At 41.8% G+C, this 26412-nt stretch overlaps 2 protein-coding genes across 5 annotated transcripts; one reads left to right on the forward strand and one right to left on the reverse strand.

The window, feature by feature from the left end:
• Positions 1–170: 170 nt before the first annotated feature.
• Positions 171–15170, reverse strand: LOC128447731 (N-acetyllactosaminide beta-1,3-N-acetylglucosaminyltransferase 3). Of its 4 annotated transcripts, XM_053430034.1 has the most exons (3): positions 15065–15170; positions 8182–8293; positions 171–2172 (listed from the first exon to the last, which is right to left on the reverse strand). In XM_053430034.1, exon 3 carries the CDS (start codon positions 2160–2162, stop codon positions 1020–1022), a length of 1143 nt encoding a protein of 380 aa, XP_053286009.1. In that variant the 5' UTR covers positions 2163–2172; positions 8182–8293; positions 15065–15170; the 3' UTR covers positions 171–1019. The 4 variants fall into 4 exon arrangements, with proteins under 4 accessions (XP_053286009.1, XP_053286006.1, XP_053286007.1 ...); XM_053430031.1 differs by lacking the exons at positions 8182–8293; positions 15065–15170 and adding an exon at positions 5339–5508; XM_053430032.1 differs by lacking the exons at positions 8182–8293; positions 15065–15170 and adding an exon at positions 5086–5276.
• An 8346-nt stretch (positions 15171–23516) lies between these two features.
• On the forward strand, positions 23517–25610 carry ndufa7 (NADH:ubiquinone oxidoreductase subunit A7). The gene is made up of 4 exons (XM_053430414.1): positions 23517–23626; positions 23846–23895; positions 24244–24381; positions 25389–25610. The coding sequence occupies exons 1-4, from the start codon at positions 23576–23578 to the stop codon at positions 25474–25476; spliced, it is 327 nt and encodes a 108-aa protein (XP_053286389.1). The 5' UTR covers positions 23517–23575; the 3' UTR covers positions 25477–25610.
• Positions 25611–26412: the final 802 nt, after the last annotated feature.

The raw sequence follows: 26412 nt of genomic DNA on the forward strand, positions 1-26412 counted from the left end.
ATTATCAATGGTATCAGTGATTAAAATGCTGGCTAGTTAAAGTCCAACTGTATGTATAAAGGACTGTAACTGGGTACATTCTGACATCTGCTCGTGCTGTTTCGTTGATAGCTGATGAAAATGAGCTCCTCTAACTAAGTTTATGTTACACTACAGTACGCATGTCTGGATTCATGTGCATTCTTCTCTTTAATTAATTAAACACACTTTTTGCAAGGATTCACAAATTCCCTGTTCCAAAAACAAACAAACATTAATACTCACAGTACATAGAAATACCGCTACCATCACTGTTTTAATACAATGCACTGTCCCACCTTATTACTTTTAACCCGAATGCTGTTTTGTAAATGACAGTGCAAAAATGATGTCAGTCATGCAAAACATCTAGTCTTCTGAACCTATTGTTCAAACATAAATACACAAGATATAGTAACAAAATAAAGGAAACTGTACATATATGAGCTAAAGCGAAATATAAACTAACATCACAACATTAGTTTAAAGAAAAACCTGAGAAATTATTGGAAAATATTTTCAAGACTTTGGCCACAACATTATACATTATACAGTCCTGACAACTTCTGGTTGTTAATGTTTTTTAAACAATTTGCAACCAACATGATTCAGCTTGTAGTCAGAAATGTGGACCAACATCAAGCTCCAGTCAAAACATAAACCCACAGCCACACAAACAAACAAAAAACACAAACACACACACCAATCATCATTAAAGGCCCACCCACTGATAAAATGGTACAATCTGTGATCTTCAACAATTTCTGTCAGAAACCACTTTCTCTCTTCATAGATGTGATAATATTGCGTCTACAGAATTTTTTTTAACGATAACAATATTTAAAAAAGGCCATACACTTAAAGCATGGCAGTGCTGTACTGTAGGTCTGTATTTGTTTGGCTGAGGAGACCTGTCCTCTACCAGTGACATTAGAGGCTGTGTCATAGACCTGCCGTCAATTGATCACAGGGTATTGACACTACCAGTGAGCTTAATGCTACTAAAAGGATTTCCTTGCCAATTCACATTTTAGATTGGGGTCATTTATTCTTTGCCACATAAGATAGATGCCTGCTGGAAGGAATCGGTGCACCAGTAAAATCTCTTTATAATAACAGGGATCAAATTCATCTAGTTTATGCGAGGGAATGTACATTCCTGCTGTCCGTACACCCATATGGTGAGCTGGACCTAATCCTGCTTTGGCCATACACATCCCCATGTAAACATCATCAATAGGAATAACAGGGATGGACTTGGACATGTTGTATATGACCATAGCTGAATAGCCCGACAGGAGGAAGCCTCCACCACCACAATAAGGGGGATAAGACTCTGACTCCTGCACTTGTACTGGGACATAGTACTTGCTCCCTGGTGATCTAATGGGCCCCACGTTCTGTATCAAATGTCCGGTAAAGAGGTGCTTGCTTCCATCATTGTCCCTGAGGCCTTGGAGATACTCAACCATGTTGTCTGTGTTGGCAAAAACGTCATCATCACCATTTAGCAAGAAGCGAGCTTTCGGACAATTTCTTTCCATCCATTCTAGGAAGAGTACCTGCTTTAAGGTGAGGTTGTAGAACGTGTCTCTAAAGTCCCATTGAAGAATGTCATTGTACTCATTTTGTTCCAGTTCAAGAAGTCTATTCTTTCTCTCTCTTTCAAAACCAGAACCCGTCGCTGCTGAGATGAAGATCCTCCGGATCTGCACACCATTGTGCAGCCTCTCTTTAGCCCAGGTTTTGCGCAGTACCTCTCTGCGTTCAAAGTTATCAGGGATGCTTTTAATGACCAGGAGAAGAAAGACCTGTGCAGATTCATCAGCTCCTCCGCATTTGTCAGGAACGTCCAGCAGCATGGGAAAATGTAGACAGTGTTTATGGTAGAGAAAGTCTTTTATATTAACAGGAAGAGAACTGAAGCCTTCTACATTTCCAGCAGATGCGTTTTGTTGGCATTTCGGGAAGGAGTATACGTAGGAGATGTTCCTAGTGGATCTTTTTATTATTTCACTGCTCTCCTCTCTCACAGTGTTGGAGTTGCAAATGACTCTTTTGGCAGTAAAATCTTTACTGAGATAGAGGAGGAACAGACCAAGAGAAACCCCCAGCACCAATGTTTTTGTTCGGATTTTTCCCATCTTCAAATCTCTGTAGAGAAAAAACAGATTTCTTATCAAAAAAATGTTCATACTTCAAATGAATGTAAAAAAAGTCTGACAAAGTTAAAGAATGGAGAAAAAGTCTAATAAAAAATACACATATTTTAATTTACTGTGTTCCATATACATACTTAATTTACAGTTGACCATCATCCCACTCTTTTTAGAATCTATCGACTCCTAGGAGGAATAAAATATCTCTTCAATGTTAACCAGCTGGTCACTGAGGTTGTCGGTCTGGTTCTGAGCAGGAGGGGCTCATTTGGTAACAACAATAGCTGCCTGCAGTTTCGGAAAATGTCATGCGAGTGGTGAGTGTGAAGCAAACAGTAAAGTTGAGGCATACAGCTTAAGGAGGAACTTAAACTTCTATATAACTCTGTAAAGCTACGAGCAGCTGCAGATTCAGATGATAATTACCATATAGGGTTAATATTGTCCTTATTCTGGACAAATGAGACAACATTTTGAATATTACTGCTGTGAGGGGCAAGCCGAGGCAAACAGGAGGGAGCAGACTGAGCTTCTGAGCATACTGTATTTTTACATGGGCTGGGGGATGGCAATAAATCAAATGCTGTAATGTCTCCTCTCTGTCATGAATGAATTAAGTTACACAGGTGATGTCAGACATTAAGTCAGTAAAACTAAAATACGAACTTATATAAAATATGAACCAGCCAACATAACTGTCACTCAGTGTGAAGAACTCATGCAGAGAAACCCACAACTGACAGATTGATAAAATCGACCACAGCCAAGTCAGTAAGCTGCGAGCAGCTCTAGTGTATTTATGTCATGATACTACTGTAGAAGACTACATGTTGAGCTGTCAGAGGCCTTAATATCACATATGGTGATTGATTATGTTTATAACACACACACACACCTTTAACATTACACATTCATTGCCGAACTCGCCTACCCCTACTTTAAGAAACTTCTTCAAACAGACCTTTGAAAAAGTAAGGAATGGACAAAATGTCCCAACCTTGCCAAAGTGACTTCACTCTGTAAGGTCTTTACTCAAAATGGTTCTCAAGTCTCACAAAGAGAAACACACATATAAAAACAGGAAGTTACAAATTCACCCTCAGCCAAAATAATTAAAACAACAACTTGTAAATTATTCCTTCACTTAAACTGACCAGAGTTCATCATGTCTGCCTATATAACTCAAATGCAGACATTAGAAAAATAAAAAAATTATGCAATCAAAATAAGTAGTCTTACAGTCAGTTGGTGGTTAAGCTGGCATGGAGGCAAAAAGAAAATCTTAACAAGTTAAAAACTGGAGAACCAACAGGAACAAAACCAGAGAGGAACAGAGCGGAGGAAAACTGAACTGTTCTGAATAGATGTGAAACCAGTTCTGAGAAAGCAGAGAGAAGAATACAGAGCTGAGTCTTCAAATACTTTAAAAACGTCAGAGCAAAACAGGATAAACACCAAAATGATGCTCTCTCTCTCTTTCTCTCTCTCTCTCTCATTGTGTTACTTTCTCAGCTGCAAATGATATTAAGTAACACGTTGGAGCGACAAGTACAATATTTATGAAACGCTCTACTTCATAAATGTAACATTCAATTTGCTCCACAGACTATGATTTTTAAATAGAGTGAACACAGAGTATTTAATGGTTTTGTAAACTTTGCAAAGTCTTTGCTCCAATTAAATTATTGATTTTGAAAATAGTGGCGGCTGCGCAAGTTAAACGGGGTCTAAGGAACAGTTCACCAGGGGTTTTCACAAAGACTGGGGTCTCCTGAACATTTCTGCAGGGTTTTGTGTCCACATGCTAAGGCACCTCTTCTCTCTTCAAATGAAATGTGACGTTTCAGCGAAGGACTCAAACTGGAGGCTTCAACCGAAACACCGCTCATTCATTTTGAATAAGGTGACGTCATATTTTGCTGAACTGCAATGTGGCTCTGTTCCGTCATGCTGCTTCTACGGCAGAAGTAATCGGATACTTTTATCTGGATACCTCCCTCTAGAATCGCGTTGATAGCTAGCAGGGCACGTTAGCTTGAAAGCCAGCTATCCCGAGCATGAAAGCGCGATTGTCGTCATTATGACAGTCGTGCCAGAACCAAGGGTTGCGCATGCCCACAGTCCAGCATGACAAGCAAGTGTTTGGGGTGAATATCGGATAGAGAGCGAGTCGTCCATTAGCTAGAAGACAGGTGGTTCAATCCCAGGCTCTTCTAGTCTGCATATTCTCGGGCAGGACACCAAATCCATGATGGCCCCTGACGCCTGTGCTGTTGCTGTGTGAACGATGTCTGACAGAAAAAGAGCTTTGATAAGAGGACTTTGCTCTCAACGTTCTAATTCCTTTGTATCCTGTCGAGTGGGCGATGACCAAATAGTCCCACCTAGGGCGGACCTCTGTTTACTCTGGTGTCTGTAAATAACTGAGCTGAATTGTTTAATGAGTGATAAACTGATGGGATTGATTTGGACTCTAGCACAAGACACCCTCTTCTAAGTTAGGCCCACGACAGGCTGATCAGACCCAAGTGTATGTTCTTACCAACTTGTGGCAGATAAACCAGGATGCACTCAACACTGTTTATAATATTATCTGCAAACAAACAATCGTTTATTGTAGATCTGTTTGAGGGAGACTTCCCGGAGCATTACCACAGGCCAAGCGAACAGTGCCGTTTAGAACTGGAACTTACCCAAGTCAAACTATTTTAACTGGTTTATAGAGAGAGATTAAATAAGTTGTTGTTATTTCAACCTTTGAGGATTCATCAGGATATTGTTCATCAAGTCGTACAGGTCTCAGTGTCATGCAGCATGTTGTCTGTGGTGGACTCACCGAATCAGGTGACAATTATTCAATTAAAAAAGACTTGTATAAATAAAATCGAAATAAAGCAGATCTACTGACCCGCGGTTTTTATGATCCTCTACACGTCGCCTGTGATAGCGGGTGAAATACGCATCCACAGGTGCGATCACGACTCCGTTATTGTTTTTAAACCGATCATTCCTTGTTCCTCGACGCTGTGGCTCATCTGAAATGTCTCCCGTTACTTTACAACGGAAACTCACTTCCGCTGCTTCCACTTCAGCTCGCGTTGTGAAGGGCGTGTCGGGTCGTTACTGGAGAAAACCACGTTATGAAATTAAAGTGTACTCACCGTAGAAAAGCTCCTAGTCCAAATTTTGCCCGTAGATACATAGTTTAAGGTTAAATTCAAAGTCTCGTGTCTCTGAGCTGCGGTGCGACAGCCTGGCTGGGCGGTGCCTGTTTGTTGCGAAAGTAAAGTTGACTGCTTTGCCTTCGCACTCTGTGGATTTGTGGTCCACTGGGCGTGGAGTCATTGATTCCACTTAAATTGAAACTTTGAATTGAATGACATTGAAGATATTACATGTTTTTGTATGTCTGTATGTCTGACTGTCTGTCTATCTATCTGTCTGTCTGTCTGTCTGTCTGTCTGACTGACTGACTGAGTGACTGTCTGACTGAGTGACTGTCTATCTGTCTGATTAACTGTCTGTCTGACTAACTGTCTGTCTGACTGTCTGTCTGTCTGTCTATCTATCTGTCTGTCTGTCTGTCTGTCTGTCTGTCTGTCTGTCTGACTGACTGACTGAGTGACTGTCTGTCTGTCTGTCTGTCTGTCTGTCTGTCTGTCTGACTGACTGACTGAGTGACTGTCTGACTGAGTGACTGTCTCTCTGTCTGTCTGTCTGTCTGTCTGACTGACTGAGTGACTGTCTGTCTGTCTGTCTGTCTGTCTGTCTATCTGTCTGTCTGTCTGTCTGACTGACTGTCTGTCTCTCTGTCTGATTAACTGTCTGTCTGACTAACTGTCTGTCTGTCTGTCTGTCTGTCCGTCTGTCTGACTGACTGAGTGACTGTCTGTCTGATTAACTGTCTGTCTGTCTGTATGTCTACATGTCTGTCTGACTAACTGTCTGTCTGACTAACTGTCTGACTGACTGTCTGACTGTCTGACTGACTGTCTGTCTGTCTGTCTGTATGTCTACATGTCTGTCTGACTAACTGTCTGTCTGATTAACTGTCTGTCTGTCTGTATGTCTTAATGACATATACCACATACATTACACATACATTTATTGACATACACCAATGTGCGCACTCTGTTTAAGCGCCTCTTTTCCTGTGCAGCCTCCTGCGTAGAACTAGAGACCCATGCATGTTCAATTGCTGGACACCGCGTTTTCCTGACCTGTGACCTCTGAATAAACTTGCTTAATTTCAACTTGAGAACGACGACTCCTCTCCTTTGATTTTCCACCCGCAACAGTCTGTATGTCTGTCTGACTGGCTGTCTGACTGACTGTCTGAAATAAGCATCCACAGTCAGGTGCGATCACGACTCTGTTATTGTTTTAAAACAATCATTCAAAATGTTCAGTATAAAATGTTGCGTAATATCAGGTGATCTATTGCTGCTGTTGTCATGATGAGGAGAACAAAAGAGGAAGTTAAGTTATTCTATATATAGAGTTGTTGTGTTAGGAGGAAGTCTTTCACTCAATAGTCCTTTGTTTATTTGAAACCAGTAGTCAAAGGTTGTCTTTATCCATGACTGCTCCACAACCGTAACCTCCTCCTATTCTTGTAACTTATTATTATTGTAATAATAATAATTATTGTCATGTAATCCAAGAAAAGTATTTATCTTAACATGTCTGGTACACCATGCCTTTTTGTCCGTGGTCACCGCCCGGCAACTTAATACGTTAAGTTAAGTTGGAGGACTTGTTCCTTTTCATTCCACAACCTTCCAGTTTAACTAAAGATAATGCAGCTAAGGCAGCATGGTAGACTTTATCTATTAGTTTATAGGGAGGGGTTCCGGGTTGTCTGAGGTCGGAAGAAAATTATCTTATTCATACATTTTTACTTTCGAATACTCTTCAACCACTTTGCCGTGAGCAGACGGTGATCTGGTGCAACAGGAGTAATCACCATCTCTCTCCCCAGCTACTGATAGTCTGCCTCTGCAACACGCATGCATCTACAGGTCTCAAATGGACTAATCCTGTTTGTTTGCTGCTGTGGTCAAATCCAGAGCAAGTTAGAGACACAAAGAATTTCATCACCAGGGTTTTAAAATCCAAGCAGGTGATTTGTGTTGCTCCAAAGTGCTGAGTTTGATCCCTGTTTTTTAAATGGGAATGTTTTGTTGTCATCTGCACCTTTGAGAAATAATTAATAGCAGACCGGCAGTTTTGTAAACATCTCTGAAGTTGAGCTTGAGCTGAAGCCATAGAAACTGTGCATCAGCACAGGAAATGAGTGAAAATGACCAAAAGGAAACGAGGAAACACTCAAGGAAACGTATTCTGACACATGGTATCGGGCTGAATCATCAGAAAGACTGCCTCTGGTCCTGCAGTAGTGTATTTTGCTTCATCAGTAATGTGGATTTCAAGAGAAAATCCAAAACTGTTTTTATCAAAACAAAACTGACTTTTAACAAAAGAACACACACATGTGTTCCCATGGCAGCACCAGCGTTTAGAAACCATCAGATCTTAAACCTGCAACCAAAGAAATCCTCTTTGTCTCTCTACTCACACTCCTAACACTGACTAAATGTACAGTGTTATCTCTGAACAAGCTACTCTTCATTTCCTTTTTTATTTCTTTAAGATCAATAGTTTGAAATGTGGGGAAAGACAATGATTTAATATCTTACAGTTAGCAGTCTGCCCAGTAGATATGAAGCCACAGAGGCCGAGCTGTAGAGATGGTGGAAGGTGGGTTTTCTTACCTTTGGACAGAGTCAGGATCTTTGCAATAAATCTGAGATAACTAGCTCCTGGCTTCAAGTTAATATTTACCGAAAAGACACAAAAGTTGTATCAATCATTTACCAACATTCAAATTCATAAAAAGACAATAAAACTTGGCCCCTCCTCTCAGTGACCGAGCTTAAAAAGCAGCAGCCGTTTCATGTAGAGTTCAGGAAAAACTGTTAAGGTAAGTTGGCAATATATTTACCGTGAATGGTTTCTTGAAAAGCTGTGAATCAGCTGAGTCTCCAAAGGTTCACGGCCTCTCTCGTCTCCTCTCAGAGACAAAGACAGGAAATGTGGTCAAACCAGCAGATGAACTGAAAAGATAAGCAGGAACCAGTTAGAACTAGGTTACAATCAAGACATTAACACACACTACTGCAAACACAGTTTAATGTGGAGCTGCTGCTGTTAAAAATATAGGAGATTCTAAACCATGGGTTGTCTTTGAATCAATTGTATTTTCTCACCAGAAAACTGCTCCTCCAGGAAGTCACCTGTGATACATGATGTTCCACATGAGAAATGGGAAATGGTTTACCATGATATTTATATCGCACTTTGGTAATCTTGATGTCCATTTGAAGCACTTTACAGTCCAGTTTTAGACCCTTTCGACCACAGCCAACCTTCTGGTTGGAGAACAACTCGCTCTCCCCCCTCAGCCACAGCAACTTCTGTGAATGATGAATTAAATGTGTGTGTGTAGAGTGTATTTTGACTGGAACTCGATCAAAACTAAACCGAACTATCAAACTACATTTAGTCCAGGAGCTGAATCATACTTTTGGGGATTTTGTGGAGCCGCATGTCGAGTTGCAATAGTAATAAAGTGTGGATAATATATAACCAGTGCTCCAGATTGTTTGCATAGGTCCGCAAGTCCTCCCCAGCTCCTTGGTTGTCTGACTCGGTGCGTGCCGTCAGAGCCACTATGCGAGCATCAGAAAGGAAATGGCGGAAATCTAAACACCTGGTCGACCTGCTTGCTTATCAGTCTCTTCTCTCCTCTTTTTCTGCCTCTATTTCTGCAGCCAAAAGCACTTTTTACCAAACTGCAATTCAATCGTCATTTTCTAACCCCAAAAAACTCTTCTCCATCTTTTCCAACCTCCTCGACCCCCCCAGTCCCCCTCCTCCTTCCTCCCTTCTACCAAGCCACTTTGTCAACTACTTTACAAAAAAGATAGATGACATACGCTCTTCATTTTCGGATCCTCCTTCTATAACCACACTTCCATCAACTTCATCTTCATCACCTTCGCTTTCCTCTTTCACCCCCCTGTCTCCCGATCAAGTTCTGACCTTGGCAACCTCTGCCCGCCCGACCACCTGCCCCCTTGACCCCATCCCTTCTCACATTCTCCAGTCTATTGCCCCTGACCTTCTTCCTTTTCTTACCCATCTTATCAACACTTCCCTGTCAACTGGCTGTTTCCCTAATTCTCTGAAGGAGGCAAGAATAAATCCTCTCCTGAAGAAACCCACCCTTGACCCGTCTGAAGTAAATAACTACAGACCTGTCTCTCTTCTTCCCTTTGTTTCCAAAACTCTTGAGCGCGCTATCTTTAATCAACTCTCCTCCTATCTTAACCACAATACTCTTCTTGACCCTCACCAGTCTGGTTTCAAGGCAGGTCACTCAACTGAGACTGCCCTCCTTGCTGTCTCTGAGCAGCTTCACACTGCTAGAGCAGCCTCTCTCTCCTCTGTCCTCATCCTTTTAGACCTCTCTGCTGCATTTGACACAGTGAACCACCAGATCCTTATTTCCTCCCTTCAGGACCTGGGTGTATCAGGCTCTGCTCTCTCCCTGCTCTCTTCCTACCTCAATAAACGCACTTATAGGGTAACTTGGAGAGGATCTGTGTCTGAACCTTGTCCTCTCACTACTGGGGTCCCTCAGGGTTCAGTTCTTGGTCCTCTCCTCTTCTCCTTGTACACCAACTCTCTCGGCTCTGTCATTCACTCACATGGCTTTTCCTACCATAGCTATGCTGATGACACCCAACTAATTTTGTCTTTTCCCCGATCCGAAACACAGGTAGCAGCACGAATCTCTGCCTGTCTGACTGACATCTCTCAGTGGATGTCTGCACACCATCTAAAGATTAACCTTGACAAGACTGAAATACTTTTCCTTCCAGGGAAAGACTCTCCCATCCACGACCTGACTATTAACTTTCACAACTCTGTGTTAACCCCCACTTAGACTGCTAGGAACCTGGGTGTGACACTCGATAGCCAACTCTCCCTTACTGCCAACATTAATGCAACAACACGGTCCTGTAGATTCATGCTGTATAACATCAGGAGAATACGTCCCCTTCTGACTCAGAAGGCAGTGCAGGTTCTGGTCCAGGCTCTGGTCATCTCACGCCTAGATTACTGTAACTCCCTCCTGGCAGGTCTACCTGCTACTGCCATCCGACCTTTGCAGCTCATCCAGAATGCAGCAGCTCGACTGGTTTTTAGCCAACCAAAATTCACTCACACTACTCCGCTCCTCCGCTCCCTTCACTGGTTACCAGTGGCCGCTCGCATCCGGTTCAAAACACTAGTACTTGCGTACCATGCTGTGAATGGATCAGGTCCAGTCTACATCCAGGACATGGTCAAACGTTACACCCCAGCTCGTTCACTCCGCTCTGCTTCGGCTAATCGGCTCGTTGCTCCCTCACTGCTAAACACTGATCAAAATCACGACTGTTTGCAGTCCTGGCTCCTAGATGGTGGAATGAGCTCCCCATCGACATCCGGACATCTGAAAGTCTACACATCTTCCGCCGAAAACTAAAAACACACCTCTTCCGACTTTACTTTGAATGAATGGAAAAAAAACACCCAAAAAAACACTAACAACTCTTTGAAACTAACACTTTAGTAGCACTTAAATGGCACTTACTTATAGCACTTTGTAGTTTTGTTTTATTTTGAAGAAATTGTACTGTCTTGATTCTTGTTGTTCTGGGTCTGTACCCTCGGAGTTGATGCACTTATTGTAAGTCGCTTTGGATAAAAGCGTCAGCTAAATGAAATGTAATGTAATGTAATGCATTACATTAAACTAAGGAATATATTGATTCTTCTCTCCAGCTCAAATATTTATGGTTAGAAATATATTACCATTATTAAGAAAATCTTATTTTGTCGGATGTGTTGAAGTTGCACTGCAGGTTTCAATCATGTTGATTACGATTTATTTGGCTTGAAGAAAACCAACACTTGTTGAGGTGACTAAGGGATTGTTCTGCGTGCCCTGTTTGCACATCCTACTAGAACGACAGCCGTGTGGAAATAACTCAAACACTGTGGCGTCTGAATACCGGTGACAAAATTCCCAAAAGTCCCTGAGTACGTTTTGTTTATGAGTCACTGTTACAGTAAAAACATTTGTGTTCTGTAATGGCTGTTCAAACACACGTCTTTACAGGTTATTCTAGTATTGTGTTGACTTGGCCTGGTGACAGGACATGGATTTGTCCAGCTGCCAAGACTAGAGGAACAGAGGACTTTTGTTTGAATCAGGAAACAGATTGACAGGGAACAGGCGTGACTGTCAGTTTTAAATATTGAACTTTTCATTTGGCATCATGAGCGTGACTGCGGGATTGTTCCGCGTGCTCTTTTGGCACTGTTCCAGCTTTTGTGCCCATGTAGAAACCAGTCACCTTCAGTAAGGCGCTGATAGAGAATACGTGTTCAGGGCCTTTAAATCTAAAAATGTAATCAAATTAAATTATGATGTGCACTTTAGATTTACCTTCACTGAAACTAATCCAAACAATGGCAATGGGACTGAATGAAACACCTGAATTCAATAATTAAGAAGCTCCTAGTCCAAATTTTGCCCGTAGATACATAGTTTAAGGTTAAATTCAAAGTCTCGTGTCTCTGAGCTGCGGTGCGACAGCCTGGCTGGGCGGTGCCTGTTTGTTGCGAAAGTAAAGTTGACTGCTTTGCCTTCGCACTCTGTGGATTTGTGGTCCACTGGCCGTGGAGTCATTGATTCCACTTAAATTGAAACTTTGAATTGAATGACATTGAAGATATTACATGTTTTTGTATGTCTGTATGTCTGACTGTCTGTCTATCTATCTGTCTGTCTGTCTGTCTGTCTGTCTGACTGACTGAGTGACTGTCTGACTGAGTGACTGTCTCTCTGTCTGATTAACTGTCTGTCTGACTAACTGTATGTCTACATGTCTGTCTGACTAACTGTCTGTCTGACTAACTGTCTGTCTGTCTGTCTGTCTGTCTGTCTGACTGACTGAGTGACTGTCTGACTGAGTGACTGTCTCTCTGTCTGATTAACTGTCTGTCTGACTAACTGTATGTCTACATGTCTGTCTGTCTGTCTGTCTGACTGACTGAGTGAATGTCTCTCTGTCTGATTAACTGTCTGTCTGACTAACTGTCTGTCTGACTGTCTGTCTGTCTATCTGTCTGTCTGTCTGTCTGTCTGTCTGTCTGTCTGTCTGTCTGTCTGTCTGTCTGACTGACTGACTGAGTGAGTGACTGTCTGACTGAGTGACTGTCTCTCTGTCTGTCTGTCTGTCTGTCTGTCTGTCTGACTGACTGAGTGTCTGTCTGTCTGTCTGTCTGTCTGTCTGTCTGTCTGTCTGTCTGACTGACTGACTGTCTGTCTCTCTGTCTGATTAACTGTCTGTCTGACTAACTGTCTGTCTGTCTGTCTGTCTGACTGATTGACTGACTGACTGAGTGACTGTCTGACTGAGTGACTGTCTCTCTGTCTGATTAACTGTCTGTCTGACTAACTGTCTGACTGACAGACTGACTGACTGACTGTCTGTCTGTCTGTCTGTCTGTCTGTCTGTCTGTCTCTCTGACTGACTCTCTGTCTGTATGTCTGTCTGTCTGACTAACTGTCTTTCTGACTAACTGTCTGACTGACTGACTGTCTGTCTGTCTGACTGACTGTCTGACTGACTGTCTGACTGACTGACTGACTGTCTGACTGACTGTCTGTCTGTCTGTCTGTCTGTATGTCTACATGTCTGTCTGACTAACTGTCTGTCTGACTAACTGTCTGACTGACTGTCTGACTGTCTGACTGACTGTCTGTCTGTATGTCTACATGTCTGTCTGACTAACTGTCTGTCTGATTAACTGTCTGTCTGTCTGTATGTCTTAATGACATATACCACATACATTACACATACATTTATTGACATACACCAATGTGCGCACTCTGTTTAAGCGCCTCTTTTCCTGTGCAGCCTCCTGCGTAGAACTAGAGACCCATGCATGTTCAATTGCTGGACACCGCGTTTTCCTGACCTGTGACCTCTGAATAAACTTGCTTAATTTCAACTTGAGAACGACGACTCCTCTCCTTTGATTTTCCACCCGCAACAGTCTGTATGTCTGTCTGACTGACTGTCTGACTGACTGTCTGAAATAAGCATCCACAGTCAGGTGCGATCACGACTCTGTTATTGTTTTAAAACAATCATTCAAAATGTTCGGTATAAAATGTTGCGTAATATCAGGTGATCTATTGCTGCTGTTGTCATGATGAGGAGAACAAAGGAGGAAGTTAAGTTATTCTATATATAGAGTTGTTGTGTTAGGAGGAAGTCTTTCACTCAATAGTCCTTTGTTTATTTGAAACCAGTAGTCAAAGGTTGTCTTTATCCATGACTGCTCCACAACCGTAACCTCCTCCTATTCTTGTAAATAATTATTATTGTAATAATAATAATTATTGTCATGTAATCTAAGAAAAGTATTTATCTTAACATGTCTGGTACACCATGCCTTTTTGTCCGTGGTCACCGCCCGGCAACTTAATACGTTAAGTTAAGTTGGAGGACTTGTTCCTTTTCATTCCACAACTTTCCAGTTTAACTGCTAAGATAATGCAGCTAAGGCAGCATGGCAGACTTTATCTATTAGTTTATAGGGAGGGGTTCCGGGTTGTCTGAGGTCGGAAGAAAATTATCATATTCATACATTTTTACTTTCGAATACTCTTCAACCACTTTGCCGTGAGCAGACGGTGATCTGGTGCAACAGGAGTAATCACCATCTCTCTCCCCAGCTACTGATAGTCTGCCTCTGCAACACGCATGCAGCTACAGGTCTCAAATGGACTAATCCTGTTTGTTTGCTGCTGTGGTCTAATCCAGAGCAAGTTAGAGACACAAAGAATTTCATCACCAGGGTTTTAAAATCCAAGCAGGTGATTTGTGTTGCTCCAAAGTGCTGAGTTTGATCCCTGTTTTTTAAATGGGAATGTTTTGTTGTCATCTGCACCTTTGAGAAATAATTAATAGCAGACCGGCAGTTTTGTAAACATCTCTGAAGTTGGGCTTGAGCTGAAGCCATAGAAACTGTGCGTCAGCACAGGAAATGAGTGAAAATGACCAAAAGGAAACGAGGAAACACTCAAGGAAACGTATTCTGACACATGGTATCGGGCTGAATCATCAGAAAGACTGCCTCTGGTCCTGCAGTAGTGTATTTTGGTTCATCAGTAATGTGGATTTCAAGAGAAAATCCAAAACTGTTTTTAACAAAACAAAACTGACTTTTAACAAAAGAACACACACATGTGTTCCCATGGCAGCACCATCGTTTAGAAACCATCAGATCTTAAACCTGCAACCAAAGAAATCCTCTTTGTCTCTCTACTCACACTCCTAACACTGACTACATGTACAGTGTTATCTCTGAACAAGCTACTCTTCATTTCCTTTTTTATTTCTTTAAGATCAATAGTTTCGAAATGTGGGGAAAGACAATGATTTAATATCTTACAGTTAGCAGTCTGCCCAGTAGATATGAAGCCACAGAGGCCGAGCTGTAGAGATGCTGGAAGGTGGGTTTTCTTACCTTTGGACAGAGTCAGGATCTTTGCAATAAATCTGAGATAACTAGCTCCTGGCTTCAAGTTAATATTTACCGAAAAGACACAAAAGTTGTATCAATCATTTACCAACATTCAAATTCATAAAAAGACAATAAAACTTGGCCCCTCCTCTCAGTGACCGAGCTTAAAAAGCAGCAGCCGTTTCATGTAGAGTTCAGGAAAAACTGTTAAGGTAAGTTGGCAATATATTTACCGTGAATGGTTTCTTGAAAAGCTGTGAATCAGCTGAGTCTCCAAAGGTTCACGGCCTCTCTCGTCTCCTCTCAGAGACAAAGACAGGAAATGTGGTCAAACCAGCAGATGAACTGAAAAGATAAGCAGGAACCAGTTAGAACTAGGTTACAATCAAGACATTAACACACACTACTGCAAACACAGTTTAATGTGGAGCTGCTGCTGTTAAAAATATAGGAGATTCTAAACCATGGGTTGTCTTTGAATCAATTGTATTTTCTCACCAGAAAACTGCTCCTCCAGGAAGTCACCTGTGATACATGATGTTCCACATGAGAAATGGGAAATGGTTTACCATGATATTTATATCGCACTTTGGTAATCTTGATGTCCACTTGAAGCACTTTACAGTCCAGTTTTAGACCCTTTCGACCACAGCCAACCTTCTGGTTGGAGAACAACTCGCTCTCCCCCCTCAGCCACAGCAACTTCTGTGAATGATGAATTAAATGTGTGTGTGTAGAGTGTATTTTGACTGGAACTCGATCAAAACTAAACCGAACTATCAAACTACATTTAGTCCAGGAGCTGAATCATACTTTTGGGGATTTTGTGGAGCCGCATGTCGAGTTGCAATAGTAATAAAGTGTGGATAATATATAACCAGTGCTCCAGATTGTTTGCATAGGTCCGCAAGTCCTCCCCAGCTCCTTGGTTGTCTGACTCGGTGCGTGCCGTCAGAGCCACTATGCGAGCATCAGAAAGGAAATGGCGGAAATCTAAACACCTGGTCGACCTGCTTGCTTATCAGTCTCTTCTCTCCTCTTTTTCTGCCTCTGTGTCTGCAGCCAAAAGCACTTTTTACCAAACTGCAATTCAATCGTCATTTTCTAACCCCAAAAAACTCTTCTCCATCTTTTCCAACCTCCTCGATATAGTAAATAATTTCCACAGGCTTTGGTCATTTCATGTTTAGAACAACATAAGATTTGACTCTGTACACCATAGGCAAGTTATGGAATGATGTAAAGAACCAGTTCGTTCCATGCACTTACACGAAATCCTGGGTAGTTTTTCTGGGGTGCAGGTGAGATCAATTCTGGGTTTCAAGAGAACCAAAACATGAGTTGCAGAATATTTTAAATTTTTTTTTTACACATGGATCATTATTTGAGCAATTGTCTCCAATCTGAAAAGAGCAGCTACGGTATTTGTCTTCCATTTGAAATGGAAAAAGGTTTCTTATCGGGGTTAATTTTTTCCATTTTGTTTTGCACAAAGTTTCTTTTGTATTGTTGAATAATCTTTTCGAAAATGTTCCTGTTTGTTTCCTTCCTCCCTTCTACCAAGCCACTTTGTCAACTACTTTACAAAAAAGAGAGATGACATACGCTCTTCATTTTCGGATCCTCCTTCTATAACCACACTTCCATCAACTTCATCATCATCACCTTCGCTTTCCTCTTTCACCCCCCTGTCTCCCAATCAAGTTCTGACCTTGGCAACCTCTGCCCGCCTGACCACCTGCCCCCTTGACCCCATCCCTTCTCACATTCTCCAGTCTATTGCCCCTGACCTTCTTCCTTTTCTTACCCGGCTGTTTCCCTAATTCTCTGAAGGAGGCAAGAATAAATCCTCTCCTGAAGAAACCCACCCTTGACCCGTCTGAAGTAAATAACTACAGACCTGTCTCTCTTCTTCCCTTTGTTTCCAAAACTCTTGAATCTTTAATCAACTCTCCTCCTATCTTAACCACAATAATCTTCTTGACCCTCACCAGTCTGGTTTCAAGGCAGGTCACTCAACTGAGACTGCCCTCCTTGCTGTCTCTGAGCAGCTTCACACTGCTAGAGCAGCCTCTCTCTCCTCTGTCCTCATCCTTTTAGACCTCTCTGCTGCATTTGACACAGTGAACCACCAGATCCTTATTTCCTCCCTTCAGGACCTGGGTGTATCAGGCTCTGCTCTCTCCCTGCTCTCTTCCTACCTCAATGAACGCACTTATAGGGTAACTTGGAGAGGATCTGTGTCTGAACCTTGTCCTCTCACTACTGGGGTCTCTCAGGGTTCAGTTCTTGGTCCTCTCCTCTTCTCCTTGTACACCAACTCTCTCGGCTCTGTCATTCACTCACATGGCTTTTCCTACCATAGCTATGCTGATGACACCCAACTAATTTAGTCTTTTCCCCGATCCGAAACACAGGTAGCAGCACGAATCTCTGCCTGTCTGACTGACATCTCTCAGTGGATGTCTGCACACCATCTAAAGATTAACCTTGACAAGACTGAAATACTTTTCCTTCCAGGGAAAGACTCTCCCATCCACGACCTGACTATTAACTTTCACAACTCTGTGTTAACCCCCACTCAGACTGCTAGGAACCTGGGTGTGACACTCGATAGCCAACTCTCCCTTACTGCCAACATTAATGCAACAACACGGTCCTGTAGATTCATGCTGTATAACATCAGGAGAATACGTCCCCTTCTGACTCAGAAGGCAGTGCAGGTTCTGGTCCAGGCTCTGGTCATCTCACGCCTAGACTACTGTAACTCCCTCCTGGCAGGTCTACCTGCTACTGCCATCCGACCTTTGCAGCTCATCCAGAATGCAGCAGCTCGACTGGTTTTTAACCAACCGAAATTCACTCACACTACTCCGCTCCTCCGCTCCCTTCACTGGTTACCAGTGGCCGCTCGCATCCGGTTCAAAACACTACACTACAGTACTTGCGTACCATGCTGTGAATGGATCAGGTCCTGTCTACATCCAGGACATGGTCAAACGTTACACCCCAGCTCGTTCACTCCGCTCTGCTTCGGCTAATCGGCTCGTTGCTCCCTCACTGCTAAACACTGATCAAAATCACGACTGTTTGCAGTCCTGGCTCCTAGATGGTGGAATGAGCTCCCCATCGACATCCGGACATCTGAAAGTATACACATCTTCCGCCGAAAACTAAAAACACACCTCTTCCGACTTTACCTTGAATGAATGGAAAAAAAACACCAAAAAAAACACTAACAACTCTTTGAAACTAACACTTTAGTAGCACTTAAATGGCACTTACTTATAGCACTTTGTAGTTTTGTTTTATTTTGAAGAAATTGTACTGTCTTGATTCTTGTTGTTCTGGGTCTGTACCCTCGGAGTTGATGCACTTATTGTAAGTCGCTTTGGATAAAAGCGTCAGCTAAATGAAATGTAATGTAATGTAATGCATTACATTAAACTAAGGAATATATCGATTCTTCTCTCCAGCTCAAATATTTATGGTTAGAAATATATTACCATTATTAAGAAAATCTTATTTTGTCGGATGTGTTGAAGTTGCACTGCAGGTTTCAATCATGTTGATTACGATTTATTTGGCTTGAAGAAAACCAACACTTGTTGAGGTGACTAAGGGATTGTTCTGCGTGCCCTGTTTGCACATCCTACTAGAACGACAGCCGTGTGGAAATAGCTCAAACACTGTGGCGTCTGAATACCGGTGACAAAATTCCCAAAAGTCCCTGAGTACGTTTTGTTTATGAGTCACTGTTACAGTAAAAACATTTGTGTTCTGTAATGGCTGTTCAAACACACGTCTTTACAGGTTATTCTAGTATTGTGTTGACTTGGCCTGGTGACAGGACATGGATTTGTCCAGCTGCCAAGACTAGAGGAACAGAGGACTTTTGTTTGAATCAGGAAACAGATTGACAGGGAACAGGCGTGACTGTCAGTTTTAAATATTGAACTTTTCATTTGGCATCATGAGCGTGACTGCGGGATTGTTCCGCGTGCTCTGTTGGCACTGTTCCAGCTTTTGTGCCCATGTAGAAACCAGTCACCTTCAGTAAGGCGCTGATAGAGAATACGTGTTCAGGGCCTTTAAATCTAAAAATGTAATCAAATTAAATTATGATGTGCACTTTAGATTTACCTTCACTGAAACTAATCCAAACAATGGCAATGGGACTGAATGAAACACCTGAATTCAATAATTAAGAAGTGTGTCCCAATACTTTTGTCCTTAGAGTGTACACTCATAGTATCTTTGTGGTGGGATGTAACATAATATACTTCTGCTACTGTACTGAAGTACCTGGACTTTATTAAAGTAAATAGGTAAGCTGAATGGAAGTGAAATTAAAGTTTTAGCCAAGGAAGTTTTACAAATATATATGTATTTGATGTATGCACTATTAGGCATTGACAGTGTGCTGAAAGAATTCCTTTGTTCATTTTGCGTTGAACCACAGACGGAATGCAGATCAACAGGCTGGTTACCTCTGGATTAGAGACAGACAATGTACAAGTTTGTTTATCCATCACTTGCGTGCAGATTGATATTACTTATGAAACATACACAATGTGCTTGTCTATCGCACAGTGGTAGAGTGACATACTTTCAGATCATTGAATTCTGTTTGATGGTTATCCAAGTAACTTTTGTGCATCAGTCACAGGCTGTTCTCATGGAGGTTTCTTGTCACCTGCAGGAAGACGCTGATGGAGAATACGTCTTCAGGGCCTATAAATCCAAAAACTTAATCAAATGAAATTTTGATGTGCACTTTTTAAACTCTTCTTCTTCCAAATACAACATACCACTGTATTTGCGTTCCTCCCCCTCTTTACTGGAACTTAGGCATGAATCTAACAACTGATAAGATATGAGCTGCTTTGTACTTCCCTGTGTGTGCTCTTACCTCTTAATCTAAGTGTTTCCTCGAATCAAAATATCAAAAATAAAGTTTAAAAAAAAGTCCTCTTCCCTTTTTAAAATGCGCTCCGTGTTTGCCACAATCATACACATGTACATATATACTGTATAGTTCAAGTTTACATATGTGCAGCTGAATGAATGGTGTCTCCTCTCTGGAGATGACAGAGCGTGGAGGTCATTGAGTGTTTGAGTGTTTACTGACTTCTCTTACCTTGAGATTAAAACTCTTTGAGGGAGAAACTCTACACACTGAGAGGCCTGGATGGCTGCTTCGGCTGAATTAATGAGCAAATTATAAGCAACATTTGAAAAGGATTTTCCAAACACGTAAACAAGTAAAATAATAAATGTTACCATTTAAGTCTCTGCATTCAAACTCAAACACACGCCACATGATGCATGAGTCAAATCTAGTTCATGTAAATGCATTTAAACAAACCAGAGGACACAGACTTATTTCCTGGTGCTCTTCATTTGTATTTTCTTTTTTCTTTTTTTAGCAAAGCGTCACTCTGCTTCTTCAAACCTTTTATTAGCTTGTTAAAACAGTTGCATCATTTGCATACGCCTTAATCTCTGTGTGTGGAAAGAGTGCGTTGTGTGCACAAAGACAGATGATGAATGTTCCATGTTTCTGACTCGGCAGGGAGGGACCATCTTGACGTCAGCGTACAGTGACATCACACGTGTGCAATCTGTCTCAAAGTGGATTTTTACTGTTGGTAGGCAGCTGGGAAACTGAAGCAAAGGAACGAACTAACAGATATTATTTGTTGGAATCAACATTTGATCATGAGTCACTGTTAAAGAAACACATTTGTGAAAGGTAGCGGCTGTTCAAACACACGTCTGTACTCTGTACAGCTAATTTAAGTGGTGTTGACCTAGCCTTTGTGACATGACACGGATGTATTTTTCTTCAACAGTGATGTGTCCTGCTGCCAAGACTAAAAGAACAGAGGACTTTTGTTTAAATAAGGAAACAGACTCTTACTATTGTCAAAAGAGGATTCAAGTGAATGTTAGAATCACATAAACTCGAGGCAGAATCAGTGCGAGAGACAGCTGGAGTTTCTTGAGAATTATTTTGTCCTGGAAAAACACACTGAACTCTAGACTCTCAGGCAGCAGGTCGACAACACACCCCTGCCGGAACTTCCACAAACAGATGATGCCTAAGAAGCAGCAGAATGTTGTAAAGTTGAGATGAGTCAGCGCCCGCGGGGCTGTCAAAGTAACCTGGTGTGACTGTCGGTGTTAATTATTAAACTTTTCACTTCAAGAGATACAAGATTCAAGATTTTTTAAGCATTAACATTAAGCAGTCGCTGGCAATGAAATGCTTGAGTTACAGGCTCTCTTCTAGCAATGCTCAAGTAATTACAACCAAAAAAAATAAAATAGAAATAGTATAAAATAGAATAAAACAGAATATCAACATTTAAAATAGAAGATAAAATATATATATATATTTACAGATGAAGAGAGAAATAAAATAAAACAACAACAACTTGTCATCCTGATTAGCCGAATGTGTTAAACCTCAATATATCATGCAATCTGAGCCTTATAATGAACAGAAATGTTCTTGACCATGCCATCGGGCTGAACCACAACCACGCCACCCCTAGCGACGTCACATTTGTCAGCAGTGTTGGAAGTTGGCTGCCACTGTGCTTGTTTGCTCTGCAGAAGGAGTGCCTGACTTCAATATACAAAAGCCTGCGTGGAAACAGGAGCTGTTTCACAACGGAAGTGGGAGAAATGATTAGATCAATCTTGAAGGTTGAGTTTGGGAATCGTATGCTTCTTCCTACAGTTCAAATACATGGTAAATGGATTTGTATTTATATAGCGCTTTTCTAGTCTGATGATGACCACTCAAAGCGCCTTACAGTACAGTTTTACGTTCACCCTTTCACACACACATTCATACAGTGCATCTATCCCAGCACTTTGTTATTCTATTGGGGGCGATTCAGGGTTCAGCATCTTGCCCAAGGAACCCAGCTCGAACCCCAGCCCACACTGAAGTATCCATGGGCAAGATGCTGAACGCCCCCCCAAATGGCCCCTAATGAATGCTGATTGTAAGACGCTTTGGATGAGAGCATCAGCTAAATGACATGTAATGTGATGTGTAATGTGTTTAGCATTGTAATACGCTAAACCAAGATAGTTAGCATGGTGAACATTATAGCTGCTAAACATGTGCATGTAGGTCTTGTCTTTGTGAGCATGTTAGTCTGCAAATGTTAACATATATCACACGTCAACTGGCAGGAAAGGATCCGAAGCATCTTTTTAGTAATCAGCCTTTTTCTTTCTTCTAATCAGCTGATGACCTGTAAATTTCGAGTTTTCTCCCTGAAATCATTTGGACTACTTGAAATCATTCAGTTTTCACCAAACTTGATCAAGCTCATGCCACAAAGTTCTTTCATTAGAAATGACAGGGGAAGCAACTGATGTACATGTATTTTGGTGAAGTAACTGTTAGCACAGTTTGAACACATGGGAAGGAACGACTTATATACGTCATAGAATGGAAGTGCACATACCTCCCCAAGGCCCAACATTCCCTTAAATTCAATCCGTACCAAATTTGACACACTTATAGAAATCAGTACTTTTAAACCCCCCGATTGTTTCCATCAAGATTCATGAATTATTCCCTGGGAAATCAACAAAAATGTCCCAAAAAAAAAACTAAAAAACAAACAAAGAAAAAGAGCTGAGGCCAATCCTAGCTAAGAGGCTCATTACACGGAAATGTCGCAGGCATGTTACACGGCCAACACACAGACACAAACACCAATTCACAATTATGGATAATTTAGAGCCTCCAATTAACCTAACCCCCATCTGCTCGTCTTTTATAACTGTGGGAAGGAGCTGAAACGGCAAGAAAAGTGACAAACCCTTTTACCACAGTTCTGTGAGGTGACACCCGACCAACAATCCAATACCAAAGTGAATCTAAATTTTTCTTTATTTGCTTATTGATTACTAAAACAATGATTAATCACGACAATAGTACAAGTTCATCAAGATCTACACGCGCTACTATGTCACATTTCCCGCAGGTCACTGATGAAACAGGACAGAGACCAGTTCATGAGCCTAGTCCACATGTCAACAGAGAGAGGAGGACGAGGATGTGGGCACCAAGATGCACGATTACATAAAAAGAAGCACTGCTCTACTGCCCTCTGCTGGCTCTTCAGTGGGTGGACAATTAAACAGTTCTGGCCTCTGCTGCTTGAATTTAGATTTTTTTTTTTTTTTTTATTGACTCAGCTTTTTGAAAGCATCGTTGGAGTTAATCTTATTAAAAAGGCAATATCAATCCAGTTTGAACACAAGAATGAAAAAAAAAAAACATGCACTGAAGTCCTGACATTTCCTAGAGGGGCTTCATGTGAGAGCACAGATGTCCGGGTCTGTTTCTAAGAACATTTTGCGGATCTTTTAGTTCCAGCCCTCTGGTAAAAAGTCAGAATGTGAGAATACTGCAGGAAAATGTCCAGAAAGTTCACAGAGAGCATTCTGTTGATGACTTTTCTCACACGGGACAAACTGAATCCAAATATCTCAGGATGAAAAAGAGGAGCCATGCACGTGGAAGACTGAGAGAAAGATGTCCACTTGAAAGGGCAACACAATTTGAGAGCTTGCTGAGGGTGTAAATGACTCGCATGGAATTAGAGAGTAATGCTGCAGTTCTCCTCCGACTCCTCCAGGGGGCAGCCACGTGCTGAGAGGCTCCCCTCAACACTCACAGACGAAGCTCCGTGTCCTTCACAACAGCAAACATGGCGACGGCCACCAAAATCGTCCAGAGGCTGCGAAACTTCTTAGCAGGGGTAAGAAACAGACTTTAAACTGAAGTCAGGACGTTGAGTGATTGTTACACAGGTTTATCACCGCTTGGAAAGCTCCCCCACAGGCGTAATTTAACCTGCCAGTGTTAGTTAGCATGTAGCATTGAGGAGCTAGCTGGTCGAGCTAGCTGGAGAGCTGTGCACACATTGTTCCTGTGATGAGTCTGCTCTGTTAATGACATGACTTTTAAACTTTTTCAGCGGGAGCTGCAAACCAAACTCCAGCTGCGATATGAGGAGGTTGCAAAGAGGTGAGACCCACCGACAGCTGTGGTATTGACCCTGGGAGAACTAATGGATGCTAATCCATACTGAAACCTGTGCTGTAGGTGAATCAGGAGTTGCCTTGTCTGAAGAAACACTGTTGAAAAAGACTGCTGTATTAATAAAAGCTCTGAAGGAGCAGGAATCAGGAATGAGCAGTGCTTCTTAGAGGATCATTACCATCCCAAAATTAAAAGGGGGTGAAGCTGCATCTTAAGCTGAATACCCCTCACCTCACCCTCCTCTTCCAAACATGAAATGTCATTTATATGAATTTCCACCCCTATTCTGTTATTTGCTGTAGCTACAAGATTGAAGTACTATATTTTCTGTAGGACACAGCCGCCGCCCAAACTGCCCGTTGGCCCGAGCCACAAGTTCGCCAGCAACTACTACTTCAGCAGAGACGGACGCAGACTGTCAGTACCTGCCACAGTCATCATGTCATCACAGAAGGCTCTCACTGCTGGCAGGTACATTATATAATCTCTGCCTTTCTGTATGCACTAATTGTTTGTTTGTAACTGTATAAGGACGTTATTCTGATTGAAACATACTGGACATTTTACTTAGAAAATGAACAAAAATTCCTGAATCGGCCCCCTGGTCTGGTTCCACTCTATATTTTAGCAGGTTCTTCCCTTACCCATACTGCATCCTTCCACCAATCTGACCAGTACATATAAATATATGATGCTAACGAAAAGACAAAAAAACAAATGCAAATTAAAATATAACTTCCTTGGAGGAGGGACAATGCCTTAACATAGTTAAGCCTGATCAGCAGACAGTGATTCACGCACTTCCTGTTGTTACTTTATGCTAAAGGCCATGTTCAATTTGCTGTTTGGAGAGCTATTACTGGGAAGTACTAACACATGAAGTGTTCTGTTAAAATGAAAGCAGACTGGTAACAAGAAAAAAGATTACCGTCACAACACAACAAATGCATTTTATTGAGTCAGGTGTTTACTAGGGGGATATCAGAGACAGAAAATGAGATAGCAGTTATGTTCATAGTTAAAGTAAGAGGAGCTGCAGTGATGCCTGGGCCACACTGGCCACACTGGCTGCGCCGCTCATCTGTTACGTCTCGCAGCCATCTGCTATTCACCCAGGCATGTGTCTGCAGCAGAGCTGACTACTGTAATTTCTTGAAAAAAGGCAGCATCTTCTGCTCCTACAATAACAATACAAAATCTTGTTAAACCAAAAGAATGGCTTGCCTTTACTTAGAAATGGGTACAGGAAGTGTTGTAAATATTTATGTTTGACATATTTGACAGATAGAGATTGAAACTGTGGGGAAAAATCATTGTCCTTGTCTATTGTGCTGTGAACTGCGTTCTGCACACAGAGACGATAGGGGAGACTTGGACTCTAGAAGAGCAGCGCAGCTCACACGCCTGATCATGCGCCAATGTGTATTTGCAGTTTTAGCTGAATCTATGTAAATGTATTTTTTTCAAATCTCTTCTAGCCAAGTTGCTGAAGCCCCAAAGCCTCCAGTGACTCCAGGCGCTGTATATATAGATCCACCACTCTCCACAGATGAGCCGTACCTCTGAGCAGCAGGACAAACTCCTTCAGCGCCAACAGCCTCATTTCTCTGTCCGGTGCTGCTGTAGAGGCCTAAACCACAGCACATGGTGTCTGTATCCTGTACAATAGAAAGTGTGAATAAAGTGTGTCCTTTGTTAAAGTGTTTTGTCCAAGGGGTAATTCTGGTTTCATTATGAGCTGAACAAATATGTAATGGATGATAAAGCATCAGTGTCAATTGTGCAAATAGACTTACTGGGTGTAAACAATGTGGAAAAGTTGAGTACTCAATAGATGTTTGCCAGATCAACAGTTTGATCCTCTGTGGGGTTGTGGTTGAAAGAGGGGAGGACCTCATATTAAATATTTGAGTGGTGACACAGATGTTTTGCCTCACTCTTGTTCATGGTGAGCCCCACTGTCTGCATGTCAAGGTTCAGAACACTTTACTTTAGAAGTTCTGAGAAAAATTACAGCAAATTTTGCTACTTTTTTATTATGGTACTCATAAATTGCTCATATTACATAATATTTTCGAAAAAGTCTTGAAAGGTGACACAGATATTTCCCCTCACTCCCGTTCATGGGGACCCCGACTGGCTGCATGTCAAGTTTCATTGGTTTCACAAAATATGGGAGTGAAAAAAAAGTGCCATGCAAATAACTGAGGGGGTGGGGCAGAGACACAGAGTGCTCGGTGCATGATGGGAATTCCTCCAGGTGCCAAGGTAATTCATTTTCATCCCAAAAAACATTTAATATTCCATTTCCCTATACCTGTTATTATTGTGTGGAGATCAAATCCAACACAACAACAGTGTATTTCTGAAGCTCCTCTGTCTCTGTTACCATTCCTGTGTTCAGAGGACAGAGACACTTACTCAAGAAGATATTTGAAAAAACGCCTGGAATTTAGTCCACTTGAAGACTGTCTTGGAGGGATATGTGGTATATTACTAGAA

The sequence above is a fragment of the Pleuronectes platessa genome, chromosome 9 (assembly GCF_947347685.1).
Source record: "Pleuronectes platessa chromosome 9, fPlePla1.1, whole genome shotgun sequence".
NCBI classification, from domain to species: Eukaryota; Metazoa; Chordata; class Actinopteri; order Pleuronectiformes; family Pleuronectidae; genus Pleuronectes; species Pleuronectes platessa.